This window comes from Pseudochaenichthys georgianus, chromosome 18 (assembly GCF_902827115.2).
Source record: "Pseudochaenichthys georgianus chromosome 18, fPseGeo1.2, whole genome shotgun sequence".
Lineage (NCBI taxonomy): Eukaryota > Metazoa > Chordata > Actinopteri > Perciformes > Channichthyidae > Pseudochaenichthys > Pseudochaenichthys georgianus.
The window spans coordinates 9,543,444-9,571,400 of record NC_047520.1 but is presented as its reverse complement, the minus strand read 5'-3'; the positions used below and the strand labels follow the sequence as shown (position 1 = coordinate 9,571,400).

Below are 27,957 nucleotides of genomic sequence, written 5' to 3'. Positions count from 1 at the left end.
CCAAACCAACATAAAATGTGCTCACAGACAGGCCAGTTCTGTCTAATTTATCACAATTATTTTTGACATGAGATCTTCATATCATCCTAGTTTTGTATTTAGTTTCTAGATTTGTAAACAAATCCAGAACCTTTGAAATATGTTATTGACAAAAGACCAAGAATAATATAAACTGTACCATGTGTCCTTTTGTGTCCTTCTGTAGTCCATTTGTGGTTTGTCTTGTCTCACCCCGGCTGATATATCACAAAATCCACTGTTTAAATTGTTCCCTATATTGCCCCTATGCAATATAGGGAACAATTTAAACATAAACTATCCTATGTGTCCTTGGGTGTTATGAAAGGCGGCCCCCCAAAATAAATGTATTATTATTATTAAGAAGAACACATGGCACACCAACAATCAATCACCGTCCAGCCTCAGCTTTGGTATTCTTTCACAACCATGTTATGGGTTTATTAGACTGAGCAAACATAAACATATGTGGGGAACATAGTGCTGCGTCTCCTGCCAGCTCCTCACTCCTGAAGTGCTCACTGCAGAGCAGTGTCCTGTCACAGGAAACAAAACCGTCCCTTCTTTGGGCGAGTTCCCACTGCCTCCTCCTCTCTTTGGTTTTGGGAAACCTTAAAAACATGAGAAAGGTAGCCAGATAAATTATTGTCAACATGTTCCTCCCTTCTTTCCTTTAACATTAAGGGTAGGACAAAAATACACACCGAAATTATCATATTTTTGGTATGTATGCATGTATGTATAGCCTACTTTAAGAATAAGACAACCACACTAAGAGTAATAAAAAAGGTGTCCAATAGAAACATTAAATAATTGTGTAAAGAAATGGTAACAACATATTCTAAAGAGGCTGGGTCAACAACAATCTTGCAATACTATTATCTCACATAGCCCCATTGATCCTGTGTAGCAGGACTTGTAATGTACATACATCCACTAAGTAATTAACGATTATCCTAATTGTAGTCATAATATTGTCATATCTTACACGTGAAAGGTGATCCCACGGGTTCTTGTTTCCAGACTGCGGTGATTAGAGCATCCGTAGGCTGCACAAAAGTCCGGCATAGTCAGGTACTTCTGTAAACACAAAGCCAGCAAATTCCTGTATCATAATGCAAGATGTTTTTAACAAGCCAAACCACTTGGAAGAAATCATGTGTAACTTAAGTTGTGTTGAAAGAAAGAGCAGTTCTGCCTCTCCCACTGGTGGAGTTGTGGGTCAACTTTGTAATACTAGGTCTCACTGACAGCCTCTTGTTATTAGCCAGCTAATAAATACAACCACATACACAAAGAAAAGCTGCAATTTCAACATGTCCAAGCATCCTGTATCATAGCCATGCTAATCATGTTTATAATAAACCAAACCGTTTGTAAATCAGTCAAGATTTCAGTGAGTTGAGAGTATTTTTGTGCAGATCACTCACCTGACAACAGCTACCATAACGCGAATCAGAGTAACTGTTGACTGTAGCAAGATGGCGGCCGGTCAGCTACGCTGGAAAATCTCCCATGAGCCATCTAGTGTTTATATATATCTATGGGTGTAGGTACCAGATGTGTTCGGGGCATAGACATATAATAATAATATGTCTATGTGTTCGGGGTACCAGATATGTTCGGGTGTATTTCCGTCGCACCCGTCATCCGTCATATCCGTCTACTCACCTCCCTCTGCTCCCAGCGCTCTGCTGCCACACACCGGCCGTCTGCGGAACTGCAGCCGGAGGAACTCGGGACAGCTTGTTATGTGTGTGTACTTGTGCACATAAATAATGTTTCTAATTATTTACAATTAAAAAATATATATATTCTGCGTTACTTCAGCCAACACTTTTATAAGGCCACTAGATTAGATAATTACGAAATGTGTAGATAGAATACATATCTTTCAGGTTGTTATTTTGTCATTGTTTAATGTTTTATTTACCTTTTATATAGTACTTTTTATATAGTATCTGAACTTTGGAGAGGAGTTGGGAGACACACGACACATCAAATCACATCTACAGATCAAGACGAAGCGACTGGAAGTACTCCTAGCGTGAACATGTTTGTGAAAACGTGTGCAAAGTCTCCGAAAATGATCATCTGCTCCCTGATCTCTCTGCGAATTGAAAGTACTTATTGCCTGAGATTGCATGCTGTGGTTTTATTAAATGTGCCAAGTGCTAGGACTGTCTTATGGAAGAAAGCTTTTAGATGTGCAGCTCCACTAACTTGGAACAGTCTGCAAAAAGAATGGGAAACTACCAAGCTAGTACCACTACATGTTTTTAAAGCTTGGTTGGATGCTACACAATCAGATGCTGTTGGTACCTGTACATGTGGATAGATATGTTGTTCTGTTGTTTATGTTTGTATGTCTTCATGTGGAACCTACTGCTGCAGGTCTCCCTTGAAAAAGATATCATTGATATCAATGGGATTTTAACTGGATAAATAAAGGTATTGAATTGAATGTCCAATGAAAACATATCCAAGTGTAACAAACATTCAGTATTAACCCTATTGTTTTTTACTAACAGTAACCAACTAATAATTTTCATAAAGTGCATATTTATTCCAAACTCACAATATATATATGTAATAAAACAATGCTCAATGGAACACAGTATCCAAACTCTTTAGGCACTGGTCAGAGACATTCATGTAAAGCAGATACTGAATCCAATACTGGTAAAAACGTTGCAGAGATCAAATGTTTCCTTGTCTGAACGGAGAAACCTAATTTTTAAAACAACATTTTCAGTGTGTGATTTGAAAGATAAGTTCTGATCAATAATAAAACCTAGATATGTGTATGTAGTGACCCTTTCACTGTAAATATCAGTCCCTTGAACAGTACAAATGTTGGGGAGAAAATAAGTTAACTTTTTGCCATTTGAGAATATCATGAGTTTGGAGTTGTCTGCATTTAATACTAACTTGAGTTGAGATAAATGGGATGGAATAACATCAAAGGCAAAACATAAACAACAGAACAACATATCTATCCACATGTACAGGTGCCAACAGCATCTGATTGTGTAGCATCCAACCAAGCTTTAAAAACATGTAGTGGTACTAGCTTCGTAATTTTCCATTCTTTTTGCAGACTGTTCCAAGTTAGTGGAGCTGCACATTTGAAAGCTTTCTTCCCTAAGACAGTCCTAGCACTTGGCACATTTAATAAAACCACAGCATGCGATCTCCGGCAATAAGTACTTTCAATTCGCAGAGAGATCAGGGAGCAGATGATCAGTGGTGCCTTGTTTTTACTGAATGATGTGTTTTTTATGGGGAATTCAAATATGAGCTTATTATTAGGATTTTCGGAGACTTTGCACACGTTTTCACAAACATGTTCACGCTAGGAGTACTTCCATTCGCTTCGTCTTGATCTGTAGATGTGATTTGATGTGTCGTGTGTCTCCCAACTCCTCTCCAAAGTTCAGATACTATATAAAAATACTAAAAGATAAATAAAACATTAAACAATGACAAAATAACAACCTGAAAGATATGTATTCTATCTACACATTTCGTAATTATCTAATCTCGTGGCCTTATAAAAGTGTTGGCTAAAGTAACGCAGAATATATATATTTTTTAATTGTAAATAATTAGAAACATTATTTATGTGCACAAGTACACACACATAACAAGCTGTACCGAGTTCCTCCGGCTGCAGTTCCGCAGACGGCCGGTGTGTGGCAGCAGAGCGCTGGGAGCAGAGGGAGGTGAGTCGACGGATATGATGGATGACGGGAGCGACGGAAATACACCCGAACACATCTGGTACCCCGAACACATCTGGTACTGACACCCATAGACATATAAAGAGTAGACGCCGCATTGGCTGCTGGGGCGCAAGAAATACGGCCGCCATCTTGGACCGGTCATCCTACAGACATTCTACCCATAGACAGCAGAGGTTTCAAGATGCCAGAGCACTGTGCAGCATATTGCTGTGCAAATCGGCGGACGATTGCGAACAGGGGTCGGGGGATTACTTTTCACAAGTAAGATTCAACATTATAATTGGTTGTATTTTGTAAATAGAATATTATTGTACTGTATTGATGTCCGCCAGCGAAATCGTAGCCAGCAAACATTATGTTCATGGCCAACTGAGACTTTATAAATCGCTGCTGTAACAAGTGAATGTCCCCGTTGTGGGATGAATACAGTAAAATCTAATCTAATCTATCTAGGAAGAAGAAGGAAGAAAATAAGCTTGACCTCCTTCTTAAAATGTTTTTGTGTTGACTCTCAAATCTCCCGTTTTTATTTTGAAGGTTTCCCAAAGACAAAGATATGAGAAAGAGGTTCTCAGTCATGCTTTGGAGGAGCAGCATGCACGGGGCATTCGGGTGTCATGAGCAACTTTGTGTAAATATGGTTTGGGCGGGGTGGTGTCATGTTCTTGTGTTTAACTTGAACATTTACATTTTTTATATAGATGTAGAAGTACATTTTCATTTTTTATGACATAGATATTCATTTTTACTGATATATAACTTCTGTCTATGTATAATGTATTATTGTTTCTTCATTTTTCAACTTATTAAAATAGCTGAGTATAGGCCTACACAATATGCTTCTCTATCATATATAGACCATTAGTGTTTTTTTATGTGTGTGTGTGTATATATTATATATCGTGTGTCTTTTGCAAAATACCTATCATACATAACATAGGCTATCAAATACCAGAATATTCTATTGCTGTTAAGCCTACTATGAATATTAAAATACGCCGAATCATGTGTCCGGTATCATGCCTACATATATGACGTTTGCAGAAACCCCCCCCCCCCCGTGAAAATCAGTTTTGTATTCAGCGAGTTATGATTGATAAAATGCGCTGACACTTCATTGCGCCTGCCAGACAGATTACACTGAGTGGAGCGGGTGACCGGTCCAAGATGGCGGCCCCACGGCTCGTCAGCGCCAATAGGCAGCAGCGGTCGATGCGGCGTCTACTCTTTATATGTCTATGCTGACACCGGTCTCCATAGATATATATAAACACTAGATGGCTCATGGGATATTTTCCAGCGTAGCTGACCGGCCGCCATCTTGCTACAGTCAACAGTTACTCTGATTCGCGTTATGGTAGCTGTTGTAAGGTGAGTGATCTGCACAACAATACTCTTAACTCGCTGAAATCTTGATTGATTTACAAACGGTTTGGTTTATTATAAACATTATTAGCATGGCTATGATACAGGATGCTTGGACATGTTGAAATTGCAGCTTTTCTTTGTGTATGTGGTTGTATTTATTAGCTGGCTAATAACAAGAGGCTGTCAGTGAGACCTAGTATTACAAAGTTCACCCAGCAACTTTACACCAGTGGGAGAGGCAGAACTGCTCTTTCTTTTCAACACAACTTAAGTTACACATGATTTCTTCCACGTGGTTTGGCTTGTTAAAAACATCTTGCATTATGATACAGGAATTTGCTGGCTTTGTGTTTACAGAAGTACCTGACTATGCCGGACTTTTGTGCAGCCTACGGATGCTCCAATCGCCGCTGTCTGCAAACAAGAACCCGTGGGATCACCACATATGTTTATGTTTGCTCAGTCTAATAAACCCATAACATGGTTGTGAAAGAATACCAAAGCTGAGGCTGGACGATGATTGATTGTTAGTGTGCCATGTGTCACTGTGTGTCTTGGTTTTGTGGTATACTGTATTTTATTTTATTGTGTGCAAGACACATTTAAAACAAATAACCTTGAACCTTGAAGCCCCATCTCTCCCCACCTGCTCCTGCTTCCTACATCCCCTCCACACCACACCAAGTTGTTCTTCTTAATAATAATAATACATTTATGTTGGGGGGCCGCCTTTCATAACACCCAAGGACACCTTATAGGGAACAATTTAAACAGTGGATTTTGTGATATATCAGCCGGGGTGAGTCAAGACAAACCACAAATGGACTACAGAAGGACATATGGTACAGTTTATATTATTCTTGGTCTTTTTTCAATAACATATTTCAAAGGTTCTGGATTTGTTTACAAATCTAGAAACTAAATACAAAACTAGGATGATATGAAGATCTCATGTCAAAAATAATTGTGATAAATTAGACAGAACTGGCCTGTCTGTGAGCACATTTTATGTTGGTTTGGTTCTTCTGATAAAGGTGTGAATATCTAAATAATATACCAACATATGCTAATGTCATTAGTTGTGTCCCTGTTCTTCAAGCTAAGGCATTGCTCAATTAACAACTCTTGGTTTACAGAGTGGTAACATGAGACCGATTTTTATATATAAAATATAAATGTATTTTAATTTTATAATTTATTTTAAATATTGACAATATAATAAAATAAATGGAAATATATACACCGGCAAATATTTAATATAAATACCTTGTGTGTGTGTATAGCTATTGCTTTATCTGATTAATGTTATTTTCATATGAAAGTCCATGATTATAAGTATGCAGTATCATAACTACATCTTTGATGTTTATAAAAAACCAAACCGTTTGAAAATTGAGCAAGCTATGGTTATTTAAATAGTAAACCATAATGTTATGAATGAGAGCACTGCCTGTAGCTAGATGGCGGCCAAGTGGCAACGTCGGTCTCCATTGGCCAGCAGCGCGTGTGAGCCATCTAGTGTTTATATATATCTATGCCGGGCTGCAGTCGGATAGTTTAAAAATCAGCTCCTAAGTTCTAACCCTATCGTCTATTCCTTGACCTCTGAGTGAAACGTCACGGGGTTAAGGGATAGTGGATAGGAGAATTCAAAAGGACTTAGGAGAAGAGACTGCGGTACTTTAGAAAATCCGAATGCACTTTCACTATCCGACGTGTTTATGATGCGCCAGCGGACGTCATTGTGTGCGTCTGCTGCTGTGGGGAAACCATGGAAACCACAGTTTTCTATACAGCGGACGACAACATGGATGTTTAATAAGAACGAGGGACTACTGTGAACTCATCTAGAGACTCTGCACCGTGCTCTGATGCTGCTGCTTTGCTTTATGAACGGGGACAACAGAGAAACATATTCTTCATGACCAAAGTTGGAATTGAAATACAAAAGGAAAGTGAAACTTCTGCTCGTCCCCCTCTCCCTCCGGTCCACATTAATACACATGATCCCAATAGGCCTACGTATGATTGTATGAACTAAAGATCTTAAATCAATACAGATGTATTTATTATAAACGTTAGTCCTTAACATCTATCACTGTGTATATCACCATTCAAACATCTTTTAAAAGTTGAACAAACTCCACACAGCTCAGTAAAGACTGTGAAATGTTGACTTTATTTGATCATTTCAGTAAAAACTAACGTTCATATTTCTCTCTTTGATTATAATACTGATGAACGTTCAGAACAAAGCACTTTGGCAACTTACCACCTATGTTTTAAAAAGCTTAATAAGCACCGTAACTTTCATGATATCATTTCTCCGTCGTCATCGTTTGTTTCCGTGAACGACCGACTGTTGAGTGACGGCAAATGCTGCGGCTGCAATGCATTGTGGGGCAGCATTTTCGCTTCTCCTGTCGGTTAGGGAGGTCCAGTGGTTCCTAAACTAAAGGAGGTTATAAAGGAAGTTTGAAACCTCCTTTCCTATCATTCTCATCATTCTAGAGAATTCGAACGGCACTTATCATGGCTGCCACTGAGGGACTTCCGGGTCATTTCACTCCTTTAGGAAGGTTCCTAAGCTAAATGGACTATTCGACTTCAGCCCCGAGAGGCTTCTCAATACTCAAATTTCCCCTCCTCGACTCCCCTCCTCGATACTTAGACCCGCCCACAGGAGATGCGAGCGGAGGACCGAGGAGGGGAACCGAGGAAAGAGGAGGGGAAGCAGCAGACGTTTAAAGAAATGAGAACTCCTCTCCTCTGAGCGGTCATATTAAAGCGACGTCCGTTCATTATTACGTGGCAACAGCTGCATCAGCTGTCGAGTGTTTCGTCATATTTTATAATCTCTGTTAGATCAGCTGAACATGTTCCCCCACATATTTACTTTGAGTTCATTGAGAGTGCGGTATAATGAGGCAATACCAGGCTACAGATGCACACACAGACACACATATATTTATATAAATATAAGCAATTTAAAGTATGAGAGCACTCTCATAATATTAAATAAGGTAACACAATCAGAGACTGGATATATCCCCCCCCCCCCCCCTCTCTCTGGTCGCTGAAATGGGGAATTGAAATTACGGGCCAAAAGTTGTATTTGCAAGTATTAAAAGTAAGGACATCAAACCAACTGAGACCCGTCTGTCCGCCGCATCTGCGCACTGTACAACACACACCTACACACTGTACCACACGCACCTACACACTGTACCACACGCACCGACACTATAGGCCTACCACACACATGCTTGGAACAATCTTCAGCAAGAATTGAAACTGAGCAATCTCATTCCTCTGCATGTTTTTAAAGCTAGGCTAAATGAAATGCTTGCTGATACAATGGGCACTTGTAAATGTCTATAACTATGTATCCTGTAAATATAATGCATAATGTCCTTATTGTTTCATGTTTCATGTGGGACCTATATGCTGCAGGTCTCCCTTGAAAAAGAGATCTATGATCTCAATGGGACCAATCTGGTTAAATAAAGGTTTGAAATGAAATGAAAACACCTACAGCTCCTAAAGCATAATCAGGCTACAGCCGTTGTGTATTTTATTGTGAAGCACTAAATGTTCTTAGAAAAATATGGACTCTTTGTAGATATCTACTAAACTAAAGCAAATAAAGAGAGTAGGCCTGTTATACTGAGTGATATATATTTTACACACTGCTCTGCTTTCTGCACGGGCCTCACAGCTGTTCTCTCTGTAAACATCGCGTTGCGATGAGAGCAGTTTCTAAAATAATATCCAGGGGATGCATGCAGAGCTGTCATTGGCTGAGATAAGTCCGGCCGTGCGTCACGCCTCCACCGTTCCCGGAAATGCATCCGCGGAGGACCCGTGGAGGAACCATCAGTGTATCCTCGGTTATAGCTCCTCCAGAGAGCCTCCTCGACGCTCGATCCTCGGTCCTCGGTGTGCATTTAGAGAAATGAGACGTCCTTCAAAATGGCACGCTGAAATTCATTTCCGGGTCACTACCGGAGGACCGAGGAGTCGAGGAGTTGAGGAGGGGAAATTTGAGTATTGAGAAGCCTCTCCGGTCTCTACCTGACCGGAGTCACGCTGTGTGTGTCCGTCAGGAAACACGCTGTGAACAAGTAGTTCCAGCAAACATCCACTGATAAATTTCGATGTTAACAACCTCATGATAACCTCATATGTTTTTAACTTAGGATCATACCTGTGTTTAGTCTAGAAAAAGGTAAATGTGTGCATTTTATTATAAAGTTGTGTATATTTACAGACCGTTGCAAAAACTAAGAAGCTTATAAACATCAGGTTTAAAACTAAAAGAGCTTTGAAACACAATGAAAGATGGTTGGAGTTTTATTTGAGTTATTCATTTAAACTTTTTGTCTAATAGATGCTGATTTGAATCGTTGTTACAAACAGTTACGGCATTTCCTGTTTCTGCCGGAGAGAGGGGAGGCCGTCCCAAAGCTTGCTGCTGTATTTACTCCCTCCATCTGACAGGAGGGAGCCTCGGTGAGCTGCGAGTGTGGCTACAGACGGAGTTCACTCCATCACGGAGGGGTAGGGTCGAGGGAGTGGTTTGGGATTGGGCCTCAGTAACTGGGTTGAGCGCGCTCACAAAATAAGTGCCCGCGTTAAATTAGTGCCCGCGCTCCAGCCAGTTTGTGGGTTTACGAGAGGCAGAGCTCGTCCCTGCCTCACTTCTCATCGCTACCCGTAGTTGTAGCGGAGCTCGGCAAATTTGCTGATTTTGACTATAAAAAGCGATTGGAATCATACATAAATCACATTTACAACACAGATCGGTGGAGACATTTTATTATTATTACTTTAGTTGTTCTTTAGTTGTTTTTCCGTTACATTGGAGTATGACAGGTGAGGCCCTGCCTCCCCTGACTGCATTGGTCTCTACAAGTACTATGATTGTGTTTGTGCCTGTAGCGTTATTGTGTATTTACAGTATGCACAGATGTCATGACAGTCTGTATATTGTCTCTTAGTAAATAAAAAACACTGACTACGTTTTTAATTTGTATTTCAGCGCCTTATTCTAGTTAAAAGCTCTCTGTCTGTATCCTAATAACGTTTTTTTAAATAATTTCTTACAATGTGATTCAATTAGTATTACCTCTTTTTTATCATACAACAACAAACTTTCTCAACAACATCCTTTCTTTACATAAATGAGGCCTGGAAAAGGTTCCTCAGATATCAAATGCTGCGACTTAATGTGACACAGCAATGTAATCTGTGCATAAATAGAGCTCCACCTGCTTTTTTACTGCTTAAAATCTATTTTCTGTTTTGACTTGTCTAACTTTTTTATGCTCAAGGTTCACTTATAAGCTGCAACCTCCACTTCTTGCTGTCCTTCAAACCAAACTGGCCTTCAATATGGAGAACATATGAAGTTTTCTATGTTATAACGACTCACGTATACAGTTAATCTAAGCAGTTCTTCTCGTACAATACACCATTGATAAGAATGTCATTTCTAAATAATTTTGTGTACACATTGGTCTTAAATGAAGTTGCTGTTTGCGGTCTACCTACCATCCTGTCTCTATTTTTAGTTAAAAATGTACATATTGGTGGTGAGTGTGTGTGTGACAGAAATAAAAGTACAAGACTTTACAGATCTTCTTTGTACAGTTGTTTTTAACATTTTAAATGACTTATTGAAGAACACAGAATGGCAAAAGTAGGGCATTTTCATCTTTCAAAAGAGTTTATTTTACTGAAAAATAAATCCACAGCATAGGTCCTTGTCACTCAATTCTGTAGTCGGGTCTATTTTCTTAACAAATACAATTCACATGAAATGATGTAAAACATTATCCAACTGAATGAATTCGGTGGTACATGATTTTGAATTAGTACTGGAAGTTCTAACTACGTTGTTGTCCAGCTTCTAACTAATCTACATGGGTGCTTTACTCAAGAAAATGAATTTAGATATGCTCATAAACCCAGTAGCCTCTAATAATTAAGCAAAGTGAGTTGGGGCAATTTCAAACATAATAAAACATGGATGAAAAAGTCAACCTTAGTTTGTGTTCTGGAAACGACCGCAATCCAGGGGCGGGGTTTCCTTGGAGCATCTGTATATGTTGTGTTTGTTTTGTCATCAGTGGGACAAAGACTTGCATGGAGTCTATGGTGCTTACATGCAGAAAGAGGGTGACGTTACAGTTTTCTGTTGCAGCAATATGCCACAGCTTTGTTTCATTCTGACTGTGCCTTTTCAACCAGGGCACCTTTTACATATGGAGTGTGTTGTTACAGATGTGTTTGCAGCCAACATATTGTGGCTGTGAGTACGTGTTTGCCACAAGTAGAACCTGGGAGCTTTCTACAAATGAGTGTTGCCTACAATGCCGCCAGGTGACGTCTTCGGTGTATCCGATCATTGTAGGCACAGCAGGTTTCCAAGGAATGACTACAATGCATTCTTCGATTGTATGTTTCTGGTGAAGTGTAGCAGCTGTCCTCCTCGCAGAGCAAGTACCAGATGAAGAACGGAGCCTCCCTGGATTTTATAGTCTGCCGCTGTTTTCTCATCGTTCCTGGGAATACAAATGCCGTTCAGAGGACAGCAGAAAATCTACTATCAAAAAAGACATTTTACTCAAAAATAGGTCCTAGACATATAGTTTAATTTTAGGTTAGTCTGGATGCTAGTAGGTCATTCTAATTTCAGCTGCAGATTAATATGTATTTGATGCATATGACGCTTTACTGTTTTTTTAGTCTTACATCTGTTTCCCACTGTAGATCAACCTCTGCTGCTGTGGAGGGATACCTTCTTTCTCCTCCACCCTTTCTTTAATCCGCTCCACCTGCAAGGAAATGAATTTAAACATGTTTGAATACACACAGATTAACATACACATATAGGGGGAGGGGTGATAGTTGTATACCTTATCTGTGGGCTCAATGTCAATCTCTATCTCTTTGCCTGTGAGAGTCTGAGATAACAATTGTAAATAAAGGTTATGATTAACTAATTATGAGACACAACGCAGCAATAACACATGTTCAGATGGCTTTGCCTTACCTTTACTTTAATCAGCATTTTGTAAATAAGCAGGAGCAGAATGAGATCACGCAATAATGACAATAAGTATGTTTGGGAGGAAACTCGTTATCCCTTCTAAAAAGTCAATGGGTGTTTCCTGTGTTCTTCACTGAATGACGCCTCCTTCTTGTTTGAATGTCAACAGTTCCGCATCAACTTGATTTTGGTCGTCGCATTTGCTTTATTTGTCGCCTAAAAGTCACAGCATTAGCCCTCTAAATTATACAACACTAATGTTAGTACCTCCCACATTACAACACAACTTTGTTTAATAAATACCTAAAAACAACCGTTACGACATAACCCAACGTGGCAAAAAGCGAGTCTCACGTTTGTAGTTCTTCAGCTCGTCACCGCCTAATAGATAAAGCCCTTAAAAACTACAACGGGGCTGTCAGTTGGTGTGCGCCTTCGAAAGGCTTCCTGTGCACACAGTGGAAAAAAAACCAGCGGCACAGACAAACCAACCACACTTTCCTAAAGGTAAATACTCTAGTTTGCAACATAGGAAAGATCTTATTAATAGTTTGTATTTAGTTAAACATGTTGCTATGCTAATTAAGTGAATACAGTTTGTAAACTTATCACCGATGTAGCATAGCTAACCTTGAATGTTGACATAGGGGCTACAGAAGCAACGCTGTTCTTATCTTTGTGGTGTGTTTGGCTGTCTCTCAGTAGAATTTTTTGCATTATTATGAAAATGCTAGCCAGCTAAAGATTACATTAAATCATCTCCACACCAAGTGGTGGTTAAATGTTTGACTCATGTTGCTTTTCATTCTGGAGGAATTTTCCATTGCATGTGTTCCTTCCATACCTTAACTTACACCATGCCTGATGTAGCTAGTGTATTAAACCTATGTGAGCATATGTGGGTGCAAAAGAAGAGGAAAAGTGGGTGTAAAAAATCAAGAATAGACACAATACAAGCCAATTATCCATAACTTTGTCCTCCTTCTCTCTCACAGATTCACATTTTTGCTAAGTTTCACATTTTTTGGTTACACAATACACATCCTGCAAAGCCTGTTTCCAAAATGCCTCGCATTGAGAATGACATCAAGCTGGACTTCAAGGATGTGCTCCTCCGTCCAAAGCGGAGCACACTAAAGTCTAGGAGCGAGGTAAGTTTTGTGGATTTTTTCTCCCTAAGTGAAACCAGTGTATCATTGCTCCAATAAATGGATTCCTATTTGAGCAAATCTGTAGAAGTATTAAGTACACTGATGTCTCATTGCTCTTGTTTTTTGCAGGTAGACCTCTTGCGGAGCTACACTTTCAGGAACTCCAAGGGCAGCTACAAAGGGATCCCCATCATCGCTGCAAACATGGACACCGTGGGGACCTTTGAGATGGCCCTGGCTTTGTACAAGGTTAGCATCATCATGTTACTAGTTATTTACAAATGGCTTCATACAGCACATGTTGTTTTTTATCATTTCATCTTGTCAATGTTGTTGGAGCAAGGTAGTCCTTTCGTTGGAAGGAGAGGTGTCTAACATAGTCTTAATAAAACTATACATAGATCATGATATGCTGAATGTACAGTACTATAGCTCACTCAGTACATAGTAATGAAGTGCTGAATTCATAGCAGAGGTGTTATCCAACATAAAGAGATATACAGCTTTTCTCTCACTGGCTCCAGCTGCTTCTGCCCAGAACATTTGTGCGACTCATTTCAGAATTCAATTTATGAATCACTGCTATTTAACTCTGTTTCAAGCACAGGCTGATAAGGACTGGCTTTGTTTCCTTTACCAGAGATGAGATGTTTGGTGGTTTATGTATGTGTAGGATCTATACTTCTAAAGGGTCTATATCCTTGTAATAATAATGAATAATGTATGCCTTTTCAATCAGTTCAGAATATGAAAAATAACAACGTATTCTATCGTTTTTGCAAAAATATCTCAACTGCCTTGTTTTTATTTTTCTGTCTAGTTCACTCTCTTCACCACGGTTCACAAACATTACTCCGTGGATGAGTGGTCGGCATTTGCAAAAAAGAATCCTGAATGCCTGCAGGTACTAAAAGTGTGAACTATTATGTACCATTTCAATTGGTTTGTTAATGCTGGTCTTAAGTCTTTCTCTTCTCTGTCTATCTCCAGAATGTAGCAGTGAGCACCGGGACCGGAGAAGGGGACTTTGACAAGATTTCAGCTATCATAGCGGCGGTGCCACAGCTGCATTATATCTGTGTAGACGTCGCTAACGGCTACTCTGAACACTTTGTTCACTTTGTCAAGGACGTCAGGGACAAGTTCCCCACTCACACAATAATGGTTAGTAAATGTGCAGGTTTAAACTGCAAGTATGTGCAAATGGAATTGATGTTTACAGGTAATTTATTTTATTTTGCTCAGGCAGGAAATGTGGTGACAGGAGAGATGGTGGAGGAGCTGATCCTGGCTGGCGCTGACATCATCAAAGTAGGCATCGGACCAGGTAATCACACCCTAACATTTCCAGGTCTACGTGTTATTTGTATCATGTTAAATTCACTTTTACATACCTCACGGAAAGGGGAAGATTTCGCAACCCCTATTCATTTGGCACACAGAGATCAAACAACAGCTGTACATTAAGTTTCCTGTGAGTCATTTCTCACCCCTGTGTCTCCCTGTTCAGGCTCTGTGTGTACCACCCGCAAGAAGACAGGGGTGGGCTACCCTCAGCTCAGCGCTGTGATCGAGTGTGCAGATGCAGCCCACGGCCTGGGCGGCCACATCATCTCTGTGAGACTCTCTTCTCTTAAAACCCAGGGATTTAATCCATAGAGTATAATAACTATTATATACAGTCTATGATTTAAACATGTAACAGTGTGTCATTGGCATTTTTTGCTATCTCACTGTGAGATTTGCTTATTTCCACGGCGTGTCTCACAGAATTTGACTTGACTCAACTTATTTTTTTGATTTTTTTTTTTTTGATATACTTTATTAATCCCCGTGGGGAAATTGTTTCTCTGCATTTGACCCATCCTAGTGTTAGGAGCAGTGGGCAGCCATTTTGAACAGCGCCCGGGGAGCAGTGTAGGGAACGGTGCCTTGCTCAGGGACACCTCGGTAGCACTTGGTCTTGCCTGGACTTGAACTGGTGACCTTCCAATTGCCAAGCCAAGTCCCTATCGACTTCGCCACCACCGCCCATATATATATTTGCCCCTTGAAAATAACATGGTGACTTTAACGTCAGAGGAACATCTGTCACTCGCCATTAGCATACAGTAGCTAAGGACTGCCATGTTTAAAAATCTAGGGTCGAGTGAATAAAAGATTGACGGTACAATGCAGTGGAAATGCAGCGTTATTTAGAGAACATTATTACCACCAGGCTAACCATGAAGCTACAGCCAGATAGCTTGGCTTAGCCTAGATGCTAGAAATATCTAGCCTAGCTCTGTAAGGGGTTAACAAAACTCAGAATTTTCCCTGCTTCAAGTTTTAGCTTTATTCTAACTAGTGCTATGGCTCAAGGTTCACATTGACAAAAAAGAGTGGTCAAGAGTGATAACAATATTCCTATCTAGCTCTAGGCAAACAATAACTTTTCTTTTAAACTGAGTATCATTCATCTTCTCTTCCTTGAGTAATGTGGCTTGTTAGATGTGCATTTACCCCGTGAATGTGCAGCCTTATCTTTTGTTCTAAATGCAGCCATGATAAACACAGTCACACTTAAACCATTGTGTGGTTTTCTCTTCTCTCAGGATGGGGGATGTACTTGCCCAGGAGATGTCTCAAAGGCCTTCGGAGCTGGAGCGGACTTTGTGATGCTGGGCGGTATGCTGGCCGGCCACTCAGAAAGCGGGGGAGAGGTTATCGAGAAAAACGGCAAGAAATACAAGCTGTTCTATGGAATGAGCTCCGACACAGCAATGAAGAGACATGCAGGAGGCGTGGCTGAATACAGGTCAGAGTTATTTTGATGTAAACGGGTACAAAATGTGTGTACTGCTCTGATGATAACCTCTGTTTGTTTCCGCCTCCAGAGCGTCAGAGGGGAAGACAGTGGAAGTTCTTTACAAGGGTCCGGTGGACGTGACAATACGGGACGTCCTGGGGGGGGTCCGCTCCACCTGCACCTACGTCGGGGCAGGCAAACTGAAGGAGCTGAGCCGCAGGACCACCTTCATCAGGGTCACCCAGCAGCTCAACACTGTCTTCGGGAACGACAGCTGAATATCCAGCTGGGTCCGGCTTCAGATCGAAGTATAACTCTGCAACATTGCCTGTCTGATGTACACAGACTGAATGTTACTTTTTTCATATGAGCTTCAAAGCTAAAGCAGTTAGCTTCTTAGCATGTCCGGTATCTCATCATTCCAATGCAAAGGCCCTAAATTGTTATTTTTATGCAAATCTGAAGCTGTCCATGGACAGATCTATAGCTAGTCTTTATTCCCTGATCCAGACTGTAAGCCTTCGTTACACACACATATATAAAATTATAGCAGACAAGTCTTAAATTATTTCGAAAGTACAAAATATTTATGCAGCTGCTAGTTTTAAACATACTTTTAGAAATTAATCATTCCCTTTTTTTGCACTTTATTTGTCATTTTAAAGTCAAATATTTAACTTCAGATGTAATCACAAACTAATAAGCACATTTACACCAAGTAAATTACATTTGGAGCATTTATATTTGGACCAGTATATGCTGAATGCTAGACCACAGTACTATAGTGCGTACATAGTAATGAAGTGCTGAATTCACAGCAGAGGTGTTATCCAGTACCAAAGTGTGTTTGCTGATGTTAACAATTCATTTATGAATCATTACAGCCTCGACATCAACAGGTCATTCCTTTTCAGTTTCACACCATGAGCGTGTAGTTACTCCTACATTAACTGTGTTTAATTTTCTTATTGTCGCATTGGTGTTAAAATGTGCAATTGAAATGCAGTTTTTTCAAATACACTTGTCTTAATCAGTCAATAAAAGCATTCCATATCTTACTCTTTTTGTTATGGCTTTATTATTGATTGGTTCATCCACGAATCGCAATGTGAGTAGGATACAAAAAACTAGAATTACTTTTGATTTAAAACCATGCAGTGTAAGATAACTGTAAAATGTGAAAGCAATGACACATTTAACACCATTAGAGGGAGACAAACACCTTCAACTGTCAGGCAGAAACAGAAGAAACATAACCAACTCCCAAAACACAGCTGAAGATCACATTGCCTACCATGTGTCAGTTGTTCACTATAAAGAATCACAACATATTGTTTGCACTAAAGGCACTATAATTATAATTGACAGCAAGTCAACATCTATCAATGAAATGTATATGAATCCAATAAAAGCAGATACTTGCACTTATGAGCTTTGTTCAATGATCAGCATTTTTCGACCCATTACAGAAACTCACAAACCACCTCTGTGATGCAAACGCCCCCAATAAGTGCTCCACAGGAACACTTATCTTGATGAGGGCTGAAGTAGCGGTTTACGTCACTGTATTGATTTTTGTAATAGTTGTAAGCCTTCCCACATGTGCATTGCCATGGGTTCTGTCGGATGTTTTGGCCGTCTTTCTTTCCTACTTGAACGAAGGGTGCCAGGTCCCAGTTGCTGGGAATTGCCTTGATTGTTATTATTTCTTCCCTCTGGTGCTGTCCGGTTCTGCTGAAGAAGGACAGCGAGGAGCCAACAAAGTTCCAAAACACTTCCACCGCTTCAGGTCGTGGTGCTGCCTCATCTCCATTTTGTGTGAGTAGTGCCGAGAAAACGTTGTGTTTGGAACTGACTGATGCATCAGAGGAATCCTCATTTTCTGTTGTGAGAGAGCTGAGCTTATTATCTTCGCAGCGCAGACCATAGACCGGTCCATCCATGACGGTTTGTGCAGACTGTTTGTCACATAAACCAACGGTCCAGTCAGAGTCCTGGGAAACACTGACCATCCACCTCTGGAAGTTTGGAGTTGACAGGGTGCTACGGATCAGAAGAGTGGCAGTACATTGGCCTGACGAACTACTGTAGAAAACCTTCCTTTTGTCTTCGGACAGTGACATGGCAGGGCCGAACATCTGGGGGTCAAAGATCAGGTCTGAACCAGTAGCAACAAGCTCCTGGTGGTTCTCTGGGTCAACCAGGGTCAGCAAGGATCCCCAGAAGTGGCCGGCTTGCTTCACCATTTCTTCCCCATTCTGTCTTATCTCCTGAACCAGTTTGTCTCGGTCACTGCCAGGCTCCAACCCTTTTCTCAGGTCCACAGCCTTGGCCTTCTCCAAGTCCTGATGCACCTGAGAATACATCTGCAGGAATCTGAAGGTGTCCTTCTCCTTCTGTGCTGCCAGCATGTTGCTCTTGCTGGTTTTGATGGCCACCATACGGGCAGAGACTGAACTCTGGACGCTGGTCAGGGTGATATCACGCAGGCTGGTCACAGCTTCAACGAGACGAACACTGGAGCGACCAAGCTTCTCGCTTTCACTCTTCTCCCACTTCTCCAAACTCACATTCACGTCATCGGTTTTCGTCAGTAAAGCCTGCTGCTCTGCGTTGAGCTTCTCCATGAGCTCTTTGTGGGCCGTGGAGAAGGTCTTCATGTTGTGAAGGCGGTGCTGGTCTTCAATGGCGCAGGAAACACATACACAGGTCATGTCATCCAAGCAGTAGTACTCCAGCAGTTTGCCATGTTGGGGGCATTTAGTAGTGCCACATAACACCATGGGTTCGGTCAGAGGATGGGTTTGCAGTAACACAGGAGTGGTCAGGTGGATCTGGAGGTGCTGGACACACATGGAGATCTCACATTTCATGCAGGTCTTCCGTGCTGGTTTCCTTTCCTCCTCTGTGCACATGTCGCAGAGGATAACTTGAAGGTCCGTTGGTAGATTGTCCGACATGTTTTCAGAAGCAGGAAGTCTTGAAAAATTCCAATGAAATATGATTTTGCTGATGAGATGATGCCTGTTTCTAGTTGCTCAGTTTTGGGTTTTAATGCACTGCGACATCAGCGTTGCACAACAGTTTCGTTTTCTGATAAAGGAAACCAGATCAGAGGGTGGAGCAGCCTGTGCGGGTGGAGTTGGACTGATTTGCCTGAGACTTTTGTGACAGTGTTAAGTTTCATTTTACACATTAGAAATGAGCACCACCACTATGAGTTGGTATTTATTTCTAACTTGCCAACACACGCTGGTGTAACTCTTTGTGCCTGTGAAGGACTCTGCATTTTTACAAAATGACATTCAGATACAGTATCAGCCCATTATAATCTAGCACAACATTGTATAACTCATTTAAATGTTCTTGATTTCTATTTGTACGTTCAAAAACAGATAAGTGCAACTTGTTTGCTTTTGAAATCTTTGCATTGAGAGCACAATCATTAGCGTATCACTCACCACTGATGTTCACATTGATCAAATGAAATAAACAGTGAAATTACAATCTGGAAAAGATAGCTGGAAATGTAATTGCACATCATTAATACGGAAATGTTATGATGTGGGCTACAGACTACAACATGGATGACCGTTACAGAAGTTCACAAAGCATCTCTGTGATGTGCGGGGGACCAATAACTTCTCTACAAACACATGTGGCCTTGGAAGACTTTTGGTAAATGTTCCCGTCATAATTGTATGCATCACCGGTCTCAATGTAAAGCCTCCTACATGAGCATCTCCAATGCTTTTGGCTGTGTTGCCAAGCTGAAAGATAACCTGCCGCATGTGTGCTTGTTCCTAAATGGTTTAAGACCTTTTGTGATTCTTCTACTTCCAAGCAAACAAAAGGGGTTAGGCGCCAGCTTTCATGACTCATCGTTATTGTGACTATTTTCCTTCTCTGATACTGGCTGACGCTGAAGAACGTTAAGTCAGGAAAGCTAAACACCACTTCCACTGTTTGCGGCCGGGCCAATGGGTTTGTTATATTGTTACCTGAAGGGTCAATGGCTTGACTGAAAACACGGAGCACGTTCTCAGTCCTCCTCCTCATATTCATATGCGTATGTCTTAGGCCTAATGTGGTCTCACGATACTCCCTATACTGTGTTGTGAGAAAGCTGAGCTGGTTACCTTTGCAGCACAGTGCATAGACTTCTCCATCTCTCAACTCCTTTGCATAATTTGTGTCACATAAACCAATGGTCCAGTCACAGTGTTTCGAAAGGCTGGTCACCCATCCCTCAAAGCTATGACCAGACTGTATCCCCTGAATGGGAAACATGCAGGCAGAGCTTCCTCCCAGCCAATTACTGTAGAAAACCTTCTTTTTGTCTTCGGACAGAGACATGCCAGGGCCTGCAGTCTTTTGGTCAAATATCAGGTCAGAATTAGTAGCAATGAACTCCTGGTGGTTCTCTGGGTCAACCAGGGTCAGCAAGGATCCACAGAAGTGGCCGGCTTGCTTCACAATTTCTTCCCCATTCTGTCTTATCTCCTGAACCAGTTTGTCTCGGTCACTGCCAGGCTCCAACCCTTTTCTCAGGTCCACAGCCTTGGCCTTCTCCAAGTCCTGATGCACCTGAGAATACATCTGCAGGAATCTGAAGGTGTCCTTCTCCTTCTGTGCTGCCAGCATGCTGCTCTTGCTGGTCTTGATGGCCACCATACGGGCAGAGACTGAACTCTGGACGCTGGTCAGAGCGATATCACGCATGCTGGTCACAGCTTCAACGAGACGAACGCTGGAGCGACCAAGCTTCTCTCTTTCACTCTTCTCCCACTTTCCCAGATTCACATAATCCTCATTAGTTTTCGTCAGTAAAGCCTGCTGCTCTGCGTTGAGCTTCTCCATGAGCTCCTTGTGGGCTGTGGAGAAGGTCTTCATGTTGTGAAGGCGGTGCTGGTCTTCAATGGCGCAGGAAACACACACACAGGTAAAGTCATCCAAGCAGTAGTACTCCAGCAGTTTGCCATGTTGGGGGCATTTAGTAGTGCTTAAGCCTGCAAGCCCCAAGGCCAGTGGCTCAGTCAGAGGATGTGTTTGCAGTAACACAGGAGAGGTCAGGTGGGTCTGGAGGTGCTGGACACACATGGAGATCTCACATTTCATGCAGGTCTTCCGTGCCGGTTTCCTGTCCTCTGTGCACATGTCGCAGAGGATAACTTTTTGATTCTTTAGTAGATTGTCAGACATGTTTTCAGAATGCCTTCGTTGTTTAATGTGGATTAACAAAAACAGGTTGCCCTTGTAAACAAAATATTTGCTTGCCGGTATCGCAGAGTCTGGTGTGACAGTTTGAGCCTCTTTCACTGGAATAGAAACTGACGTTTAGTGTGCACATAAATGACTCTTTTATAGCCGTAAGATAGTGTCTATGCCCTTTTAACCATAAAAGGGCTTACATTTCCTTACCTTATCAGTCACAAACGATTAATAATTACCTACAGAAAGAATCTACACCCACTCACCACATACACCCAGCTTAAGCTAATGTAGTGAAATGAATCATGCTCTGTTTCTAATATTAAACTTTATCCATATTAGTCATGGTAGAGCTAATATGACTATAGTCTCAAAATAACCATACAGTTGGATTAAAGTCATCTTCTGAACATTTTTGAACAAAAAATCAACCAAACTTTATTGGATTTATTTCAGGGCTGTCATAGTGCACTATACAGTGTTGTACCTTATGAACTGGGTATAGTTTATTAAATAATATAATCAGAGGTGGAAGTTGTACTCAGATGAATTACTCAAGTATAAGTAGCAATACTTAAACTACCAAAAGTACTCGTTATGCAAAATAGCAATTTTAGGCACCAGATATGTTTAAATGTTTTTAGAAAAATTATTGTTGGATGTATCTGTTTGTCACTTCAATGTTGCACTTGGTAACGGTGGGGTTTATTTGAATGACTACTGGATAGCTTAACCTGTAATAATACTGTTTAATATAATATTTGTTGATTTATAATGTGTATTCATAACCTAAATCTGCAAAGTAACTTTACTAAATATGTAAAATAAATGTAAGTATTAAACTAGCATTTAACTTGAAAATACTCGATTAAAGTACAAGTACCTCAGTGTGTACAGTAGGCTACTTGAGTAGGCCTACATGTATACTACACTACTGTTTATAATATATTATCATTTTAAACACCCAATTTAAAGTAAACCCTTGAAGAATTAACTTTAAGTGTAACTGGATGGGGCGGTTTTAATTGACCAATCCAGAAAACCTGTCATACTTAACAGGCCATCTCTCCACTTAAGTAAGTACGCTGAAAGGTAAGGACTCAAAACCAATCATTAATTGAAATAAGTGATCTAATATCGGTGTATTCTTGAAGCTGCCAAGTATATTGATTACTTATAGGAAAATAAAAAGTAGGCTACCTATCTTAACTGGATCACAAACGTGGGGATGTAAACAAAACAACGTCAACAGCTAAACCAAAAGCGAAGCTAGTCAATGTTCAACTGATATTTATTCAAATTATTGCTATCGTTACTGCTCAACAAACGGTCAAAGTTACCGGCTATAACATTACTGTACATGTTACCGTGGATACAGTTAACCTAACTTGAATCGGAAGAAATTACTTCAAGAGCAAACGTAGCTAGCTAGCTAAAGTTAGCTAACTAGTTAATATGAATTGTTACCACAAATAAGTTTAAATATACACCCCTGTTAACGTTATTCATGTTGGTGTTATCTGGCCAATGAGGTGGTAATGAAGAACATTTACTGAAATATATTACTTAAGTACATTTACTAAAGTAGGCCTACTTAATTTTACTTAAGTATATTTAGAGGTAGGCTACTTGTACTTGAGTATTTTCATGTTATGCTAGTTTTTACTTCTACTTCTACATTTTGGCAGCAAATATTGTACTCACTACATTTTTTGACAACATTAGTTAATATTTGCTTTTGCATTTTTTTGTTATTTTTACGAACATTAAATCAAATAATACACTATGATGTTCTATCAGGGATGGAAATAACGGGCAGTATAACAAGTTATTAATGTTATGTGATCCTTTAACAGCTGCCCATGATAGCCACATAATGCATTACTATAGTATTATAAGCAGTGATATAATATCTATTTCCCGAAATAAGGCCACTATGGATAATGAGTACTTTTAGATGCAAGACTTTTATTTGTAACAAAGTATTTTTAGACTGGTATTAGAACTTTTACTTAAGTATAAGATGTACTTCTTCCACCTTCCGCCATAATGCAATAACATATCCATTAAGTTAAACTATAAGGTAACATTATCTTACTTGCACTGTATTTCTATCACTAACGTTTTAAGTCCCTTTTTACTTTCACTGAGGGAATGTTTCACTTTATTTTCTCCACTATTGTGTTTTTGGTTTCAGATTTTAGGCCAAAACAAATCTTCCTTTTCATAACTAGCAAAACGATAAAAGTGTCTTCAGGAAATGTACTGTATAAATAAATAAAATTTTCTTTTTATCAACCATTTTTGTTTATCTACTCTACAGTGCTGCATCCCCACAGATGTGAAAGATGAGGCAGAAAATTTCTGGAGGTTCTGTGCTCATACAAAAGACAACCAGCGCTCCTGAGGAGAATTTATCAGAACCAAATGTTGACATGATGGCTTTCAATCTGAACCAGAGCCATGCGTTGTGTCTCCCCGTGGTCTCTGACGATCAGAAGCTTATATGGGTGCACTCAAATGAGTTCAACCTACAGCTGGATGGTGCAGAAGAGCTGATCAAGGCCTTCGACCACTTTCCATACCTGACGGAGAAACAGACAGCTACACTGGCACAGCGCTGCTCCTTGCACCCAGACCAGGTGAAGGTGTGGTTTATGATACAGAGGCTCCGCTATGGCATCAGCTGGGAATTTAAAGACATCAGGAAGGTTCGGAGGCAGTTCAAGTTGATTAGTGGTGAGGCAGAGCTGCAAACCAGGAAGGGGGAACAGAAAGAGGATGGAGACAAGAATAAGAAATGTAAAACACCTGATGGGAAGAAGGCAGGAGAGGTTAGGGAGGAACAGGGTGCAAGTGAGGAAAGGAGAAGTGGGGGAAATGAGGAGGCTGATGAACTATTGGAGAGAAGAATGAGGCAGGAGCAGCTAATGAAGGAAGACAAGGATAGAAAAGTAAAAGAAAAGAAAAGGAATACTCAGAGGAAGCGGAAAAGGACGACGGTGACATACGAGGTGGGAATTAAAAAAACAAAGCAAGCGGAGGAGAATATTGTGGAGAGGGCAAAAGAAGCAAACATGAGAAGTGAGTGTCAGAAGTCCACTCAGTCGGAGATAACGCTTTTTACCAGAAGGAAGAGGATGCCAAAAGTAAAAACGTCTGTCCCTGAAAGTGGGGTACCCAATGAGACACAGGATGCAATGCCCCTGCTCATCCCTTTGGTTCAAACTCAGGCCCCCAACATGCCTCCTCTCACTGACAACCAGACAGAAGTGCTGGGAAAAAATGACGACACTCCTCCTTCTACCTCTAATAACGGAAAGACCCCTGAGAAAAGTCACTGTGGGGAGAAATTAGAAACGCAGACGCATACAGAGTCAACAATCACCAATGGTGGCAACTATAACAAAAAAAGGGCACTTCCCACTCATGTGGTACCCAAAATAAAGACGAAGTTTCAGTTGTTGAGGATGAAGGAGGCTTTCACGGAATGCCAGTATCCAGACGTTGAGGCATACAACAGGCTGGGTGAGGTGGTTGGAATGCCGCGTCACAGGTTGGTTCAGTGGTACGGAGACATGCGCTATTATATCAAGAGATTCAGGCCGCACTGGATGACTAGCGAGCAATATGGCCAGGCCGTCGCCAACGTCAGGTACCGGCAGAGCCTGAGAGCACTGTGGAAGTAGGAGGCCAAATCCTGTGCACCGAATAACCCCTCAATGGGAAGTCATTGAATCCTCTGTTCACGTTTTAAAGGAGGCATCAGAAGAAGTTTGTTCACTTTGATTTTGTGCTTTTGAAAGACATTTGTTCACATGCATTTGCCTCCTCTTTCACATGGAATGTATCTCTGTTATTGTTATTACTTGACCTGTTTGCGGTTATGATGTATGTACAGTCTTTTCTAATTTGCAACGTAGATGCTGTTTTCACATCAACGATTTCCATTTGTACTGTGCAGACGTTTTTATTGTCATTCAAGTAAAACAGTTTATGTTGTTTGAACATGACTCTTCTTGTCATTATTTACATCGAAACACTCATAAAGTTAAACTGACAAAATGATCAGTGAACAGCGGCTGTAATCTCAAAGCAAATAAAAAAATAGTTACCAAATTACCAAAAATAATTCTAGAATATGATGTGAAATATATTGCACAAACAATAGAAAAACAGATCACAGTTATTCTCATGTTATCCAGCTACATTCAAAAAGCTTCCTCTGTTGCTACGACAGGTCTTTACGCGTTAAAGATCAACCATGTGATCAGTCCAGGTTGCTCTATGATACGTCTAAGCAGGTCAGTTCCAGCTGGCTTTGTACTCTGTCCTCTGTGGCTGCCAGAACTCTGCGCCTTCGATAATGCGACTGATCATGGAGGCGGAAGTGATAAGCAGGCGTCCAGCGGCGTGTAGGAGGGTGGAGGCCACACGCAGGGCTTCTCTGAAAAACAAGATCAAGTTGTCAGTATGGTTGTGCTTCACTGACATTGCACTCGATGTAATGCTCTTTAACTTCTCATTCGAGCAGATTGTCAAAGTATTTTTCATATATTATTGCGAGGTAGAAAAATAATGTCAGATTGACAAGTATGGAACGCATAGATGGGAATTCAAGTACAATTATTTCGTTTTGTTGCTACTTAAGACTGCTATTCCTCTACATTTCAGAGCTGCAGTCAGTCACTGTGGTGTTTTATTCTGCATGGCTAGTTACCTGATGATTTTCTTGGGCCCCAGACACTCAAAGTTAGCGCTCACAGAATACAGGCCTTGGAAAGTGGCGTTCACATTCAGAGAGCCAAAAACATCCTTTGGGCTTATCCTGTACAGGTCAAAGGTCACACGAGCTATGTCTTTCCCAGTCCGGGGCTTGTTGTGGTGTTGAGATTTGGACACAACTGCACCCTGGGGAGGGGGGGGATCAGAGCACATATATTAAAGAAGACTCATAAAAGTATAGATGAGGGTTTATAATAAATAACATTTGGGTTACCTCCTCAAACATACCGGTTGTGGTCTCCATGTCATTCCAGGTTCCAGGGCCAGGAGCATAGTGTTGTCGGGCAGGGTCATGAGGAACTCGTCGGAGTCCACCTCAGTGCCGTCCTCTTCACATGTCAGAGACAGAGACACTGTGGACAGGGACAGCAGCAGGGCCTGGCAGACCTGCAGCACAAATTCAAGCTGTATGAGTGTGCACTAGAAACAAATAGTGTATACTTCCTTTTGTATTGACTGTTACATTAATTAGCTGGACTCCAGAACATAATGTATTGTCATATATGAAGCTATTTGTAGTCAGATGGAAACCATTTCCTGTGACCTTTCAACTCTAATTGGAGCCACTTTCAATTAGCCAGCAGCTAAACATATAATTAATACTTAAATGTTATCAGAAAATGCGGTCTGGCCTTTATCTACACATCAGAAATCTTATCTTCACACCACTTTAGTTCAGCCTTGACTCACATGTGATATATATATACATATTTGACATCATCAAAGATTTTAGATGAGATAACCATTCAATTGTTGATTGCTGACATTTTAAGCAGACAAATTATAAAGGTTTGAACTTCATTCTAAGAGAACTGATCTATTTTTTAAATATATTTTCTCAACGTTATCCTTTTTTGTTTCTACCAATGTTTAGCACTGCCTTTTATCAGACTTTTTAATGTTTTTCTTCTAATTTTTGTTATTTTATATATTTATAATATCCCATTTACTGTAAGCCTTTTCTTTTATTTCCTTCCATTATTTATGTTTTCCAGCGGCTCTCACCCTTTCTTTGAGTTCCTCCAGGGTCCCGGCTGTGATGCCCTTCCTGGTCTCCCTGTTGTGACAACATACTCTGAAGGGACGCTGAGGTGGGGACCACACTCGCTTGGTCACAGATCTGAGTAAAAAACAGGTGAAACGGTCATTAACTGTTTTACTTTGTTGGATTTCACAACAGACATTTCGACTTGTCATTAAAGCCAGTGTTGAAGAAAGCCAAAATGACATTAAACAATCAATAGTTGTATTATTTACATGTGCGTTGTTCACACTTTTACGTATCAAAATATTTATAAAAAGAGGATAACTCTAAAGCTAAATGTCAAATTTCACATTAAAACATATCTTAAAATGACAACTCATCAACTTTATTTATTTATTACTCATCAATCAGTCAGTCTACTTAAGCCTAGCCTACAATAATTACTCCAACAGCAACATAATGATATTTAGATTTTTAGTCAAGCGAAGGCTCGTGAACCAATCAATACAATATCAACAGGCCAAAAGTAATGTTTCACTCACTTGATAAATGAAGAGGTTGTATCCATGTTTCTCAGTTTCTTGTTGTCTCTTCTCCTGGACGTATTATTTCGTAAGCTGTTTTGGTGTAGCAAATGGTGATAATGTCAGCTTGTGTTTGGCCCAGCAGCTGGACTTTGTCCTTCACATGGTGATAACTCAGATACAGGAGAGTAAAAGGCAAAGTTCATGTTGCCTCTGTGTGTTTGTGTGTGAGAGAAATGTTTTCAACGAGCAAAGGTATTACCTCTTTAGATAATAACTGATACTGGATCATTTTAGTTGAAGCCAATACTGTTTGTTCAGTTTTAA

General features: G+C 40.5%; 6 protein-coding genes and 2 long non-coding RNA genes across 9 annotated transcripts; 3 read left to right on the top strand and 5 right to left on the bottom strand.

The window, feature by feature from the left end:
• Window positions 1-409: 409 nt before the first annotated feature.
• LOC139435706 (uncharacterized) lies at window positions 410-1,694 on the bottom strand. Its single transcript, XR_011644919.1, has 3 exons — window positions 1,449-1,694; window positions 1,007-1,098; window positions 410-629 (listed from the first exon to the last, which is right to left on the bottom strand). It is a non-coding gene; the product is annotated as an uncharacterized lncRNA (long non-coding RNA).
• A 1,786-nt stretch (window positions 1,695-3,480) lies between these two features.
• LOC139435749 (uncharacterized) lies at window positions 3,481-5,634 on the top strand. Its single transcript, XR_011644959.1, has 3 exons — window positions 3,481-4,025; window positions 4,302-4,395; window positions 5,490-5,634. It is a non-coding gene; the product is annotated as an uncharacterized lncRNA (long non-coding RNA).
• A 5,205-nt stretch (window positions 5,635-10,839) lies between these two features.
• nedd8 (NEDD8 ubiquitin like modifier) lies at window positions 10,840-12,537 on the bottom strand. Its single transcript, XM_034105541.2, has 4 exons — window positions 12,190-12,537; window positions 12,053-12,100; window positions 11,889-11,971; window positions 10,840-11,698 (listed from the first exon to the last, which is right to left on the bottom strand). Exons 1-4 carry the CDS (start codon window positions 12,205-12,207, stop codon window positions 11,572-11,574), a joined length of 276 nt encoding a protein of 91 aa, XP_033961432.1. The 5' UTR covers window positions 12,208-12,537; the 3' UTR covers window positions 10,840-11,571.
• A 51-nt stretch (window positions 12,538-12,588) lies between these two features.
• On the top strand, window positions 12,589-17,183 carry gmpr2 (guanosine monophosphate reductase 2). The gene is made up of 9 exons (XM_034105540.1): window positions 12,589-12,693; window positions 13,182-13,337; window positions 13,467-13,586; window positions 14,158-14,241; window positions 14,328-14,501; window positions 14,583-14,664; window positions 14,848-14,954; window positions 15,932-16,134; window positions 16,214-17,183. Exons 2-9 carry the CDS (start codon window positions 13,251-13,253, stop codon window positions 16,401-16,403), a joined length of 1,047 nt encoding a protein of 348 aa, XP_033961431.1. The 5' UTR covers window positions 12,589-12,693; window positions 13,182-13,250; the 3' UTR covers window positions 16,404-17,183.
• Window position 17,184: 1 nt separating this feature from the next.
• LOC117464061 (tripartite motif-containing protein 16-like) lies at window positions 17,185-19,203 on the bottom strand. The gene has a single exon (XM_034106586.2). It carries the CDS (start codon window positions 19,083-19,085, stop codon window positions 17,589-17,591), a length of 1,497 nt encoding a protein of 498 aa, XP_033962477.1. The 5' UTR covers window positions 19,086-19,203; the 3' UTR covers window positions 17,185-17,588.
• A 154-nt stretch (window positions 19,204-19,357) lies between these two features.
• On the bottom strand, window positions 19,358-21,504 carry LOC139435748 (tripartite motif-containing protein 16-like). Its single transcript, XM_071206587.1, has one exon. The coding sequence runs from the start codon at window positions 21,325-21,327 to the stop codon at window positions 19,720-19,722; it is 1,608 nt and encodes a 535-aa protein (XP_071062688.1). The 5' UTR covers window positions 21,328-21,504; the 3' UTR covers window positions 19,358-19,719.
• Window positions 21,505-22,087: 583 nt separating this feature from the next.
• homezb (homeobox and leucine zipper encoding b) lies at window positions 22,088-25,344 on the top strand. Of its 2 annotated transcripts, none has more exons than XM_034105632.1 (2): window positions 22,088-22,428; window positions 23,660-25,344. In XM_034105632.1, exon 2 carries the CDS (start codon window positions 23,685-23,687, stop codon window positions 25,023-25,025), a length of 1,341 nt encoding a protein of 446 aa, XP_033961523.1. In that variant the 5' UTR covers window positions 22,088-22,428; window positions 23,660-23,684; the 3' UTR covers window positions 25,026-25,344. The 2 variants fall into 2 exon arrangements, with proteins under 2 accessions (XP_033961523.1, XP_033961524.1); XM_034105633.1 differs by having other exon boundaries at window positions 22,384-22,412.
• cideb (cell death inducing DFFA like effector b) lies at window positions 25,287-27,831 on the bottom strand. Its single transcript, XM_034105635.2, has 5 exons — window positions 27,649-27,831; window positions 27,127-27,241; window positions 26,350-26,508; window positions 26,057-26,247; window positions 25,287-25,783 (listed from the first exon to the last, which is right to left on the bottom strand). Exons 1-5 carry the CDS (start codon window positions 27,672-27,674, stop codon window positions 25,642-25,644), a joined length of 633 nt encoding a protein of 210 aa, XP_033961526.1. The 5' UTR covers window positions 27,675-27,831; the 3' UTR covers window positions 25,287-25,641.
• Between the last annotated feature and the right edge of the window lie 126 nt (window positions 27,832-27,957).

Excerpts from the sequence above, each read along its gene's own strand:
- gmpr2 (XM_034105540.1), top strand. The coding sequence starts at position 13,251 with ATGCCTCGCATTGAGAATGACATCAAGCTGGACTTCAAGGATGTGCTC. Across the intron at positions 14,502-14,582 it reads TCCCCACTCACACAATAATG|GCAGGAAATGTGGTGACAGG; the intron begins GTTAGTAAATGT and ends TATTTTGCTCAG. Across the intron at positions 14,955-15,931 it reads TGGGCGGCCACATCATCTCT|GATGGGGGATGTACTTGCCC; the intron begins GTGAGACTCTCT and ends CTCTTCTCTCAG.
- cideb (XM_034105635.2), bottom strand. The coding sequence starts at position 27,674 with ATGGATACAACCTCTTCATTTATCAA. Across the intron at positions 27,242-27,648 it reads ACAACCTCTTCATTTATCAA|ATCTGTGACCAAGCGAGTGT; the intron begins GTGAGTGAAACA and ends TTTTTTACTCAG. Across the intron at positions 26,509-27,126 it reads TGGAGGAACTCAAAGAAAGG|GTCTGCCAGGCCCTGCTGCT; the intron begins GTGAGAGCCGCT and ends TTTGTGCTGCAG.
- nedd8 (XM_034105541.2), bottom strand. Across the intron at positions 11,972-12,052 it reads ACATTGAGCCCACAGATAAG|GTGGAGCGGATTAAAGAAAG; the intron begins GTATACAACTAT and ends ATTTCCTTGCAG. Across the intron at positions 11,699-11,888 it reads ATCTACAGTGGGAAACAGAT|GAACGATGAGAAAACAGCGG; the intron begins GTAAGACTAAAA and ends TTGTATTCCCAG.
- homezb (XM_034105632.1), top strand. The coding sequence starts at position 23,685 with ATGAGGCAGAAAATTTCTGGAGGTTCTGTGCTCATACAAAAGACAACC.
- LOC117464061 (XM_034106586.2), bottom strand. The coding sequence starts at position 19,085 with ATGTCGGACAATCTACCAACGGACCTTCAAGTTATCCTCTGCGACATG.
- LOC139435748 (XM_071206587.1), bottom strand. The coding sequence starts at position 21,327 with ATGTCTGACAATCTACTAAAGAATCAAAAAGTTATCCTCTGCGACATG.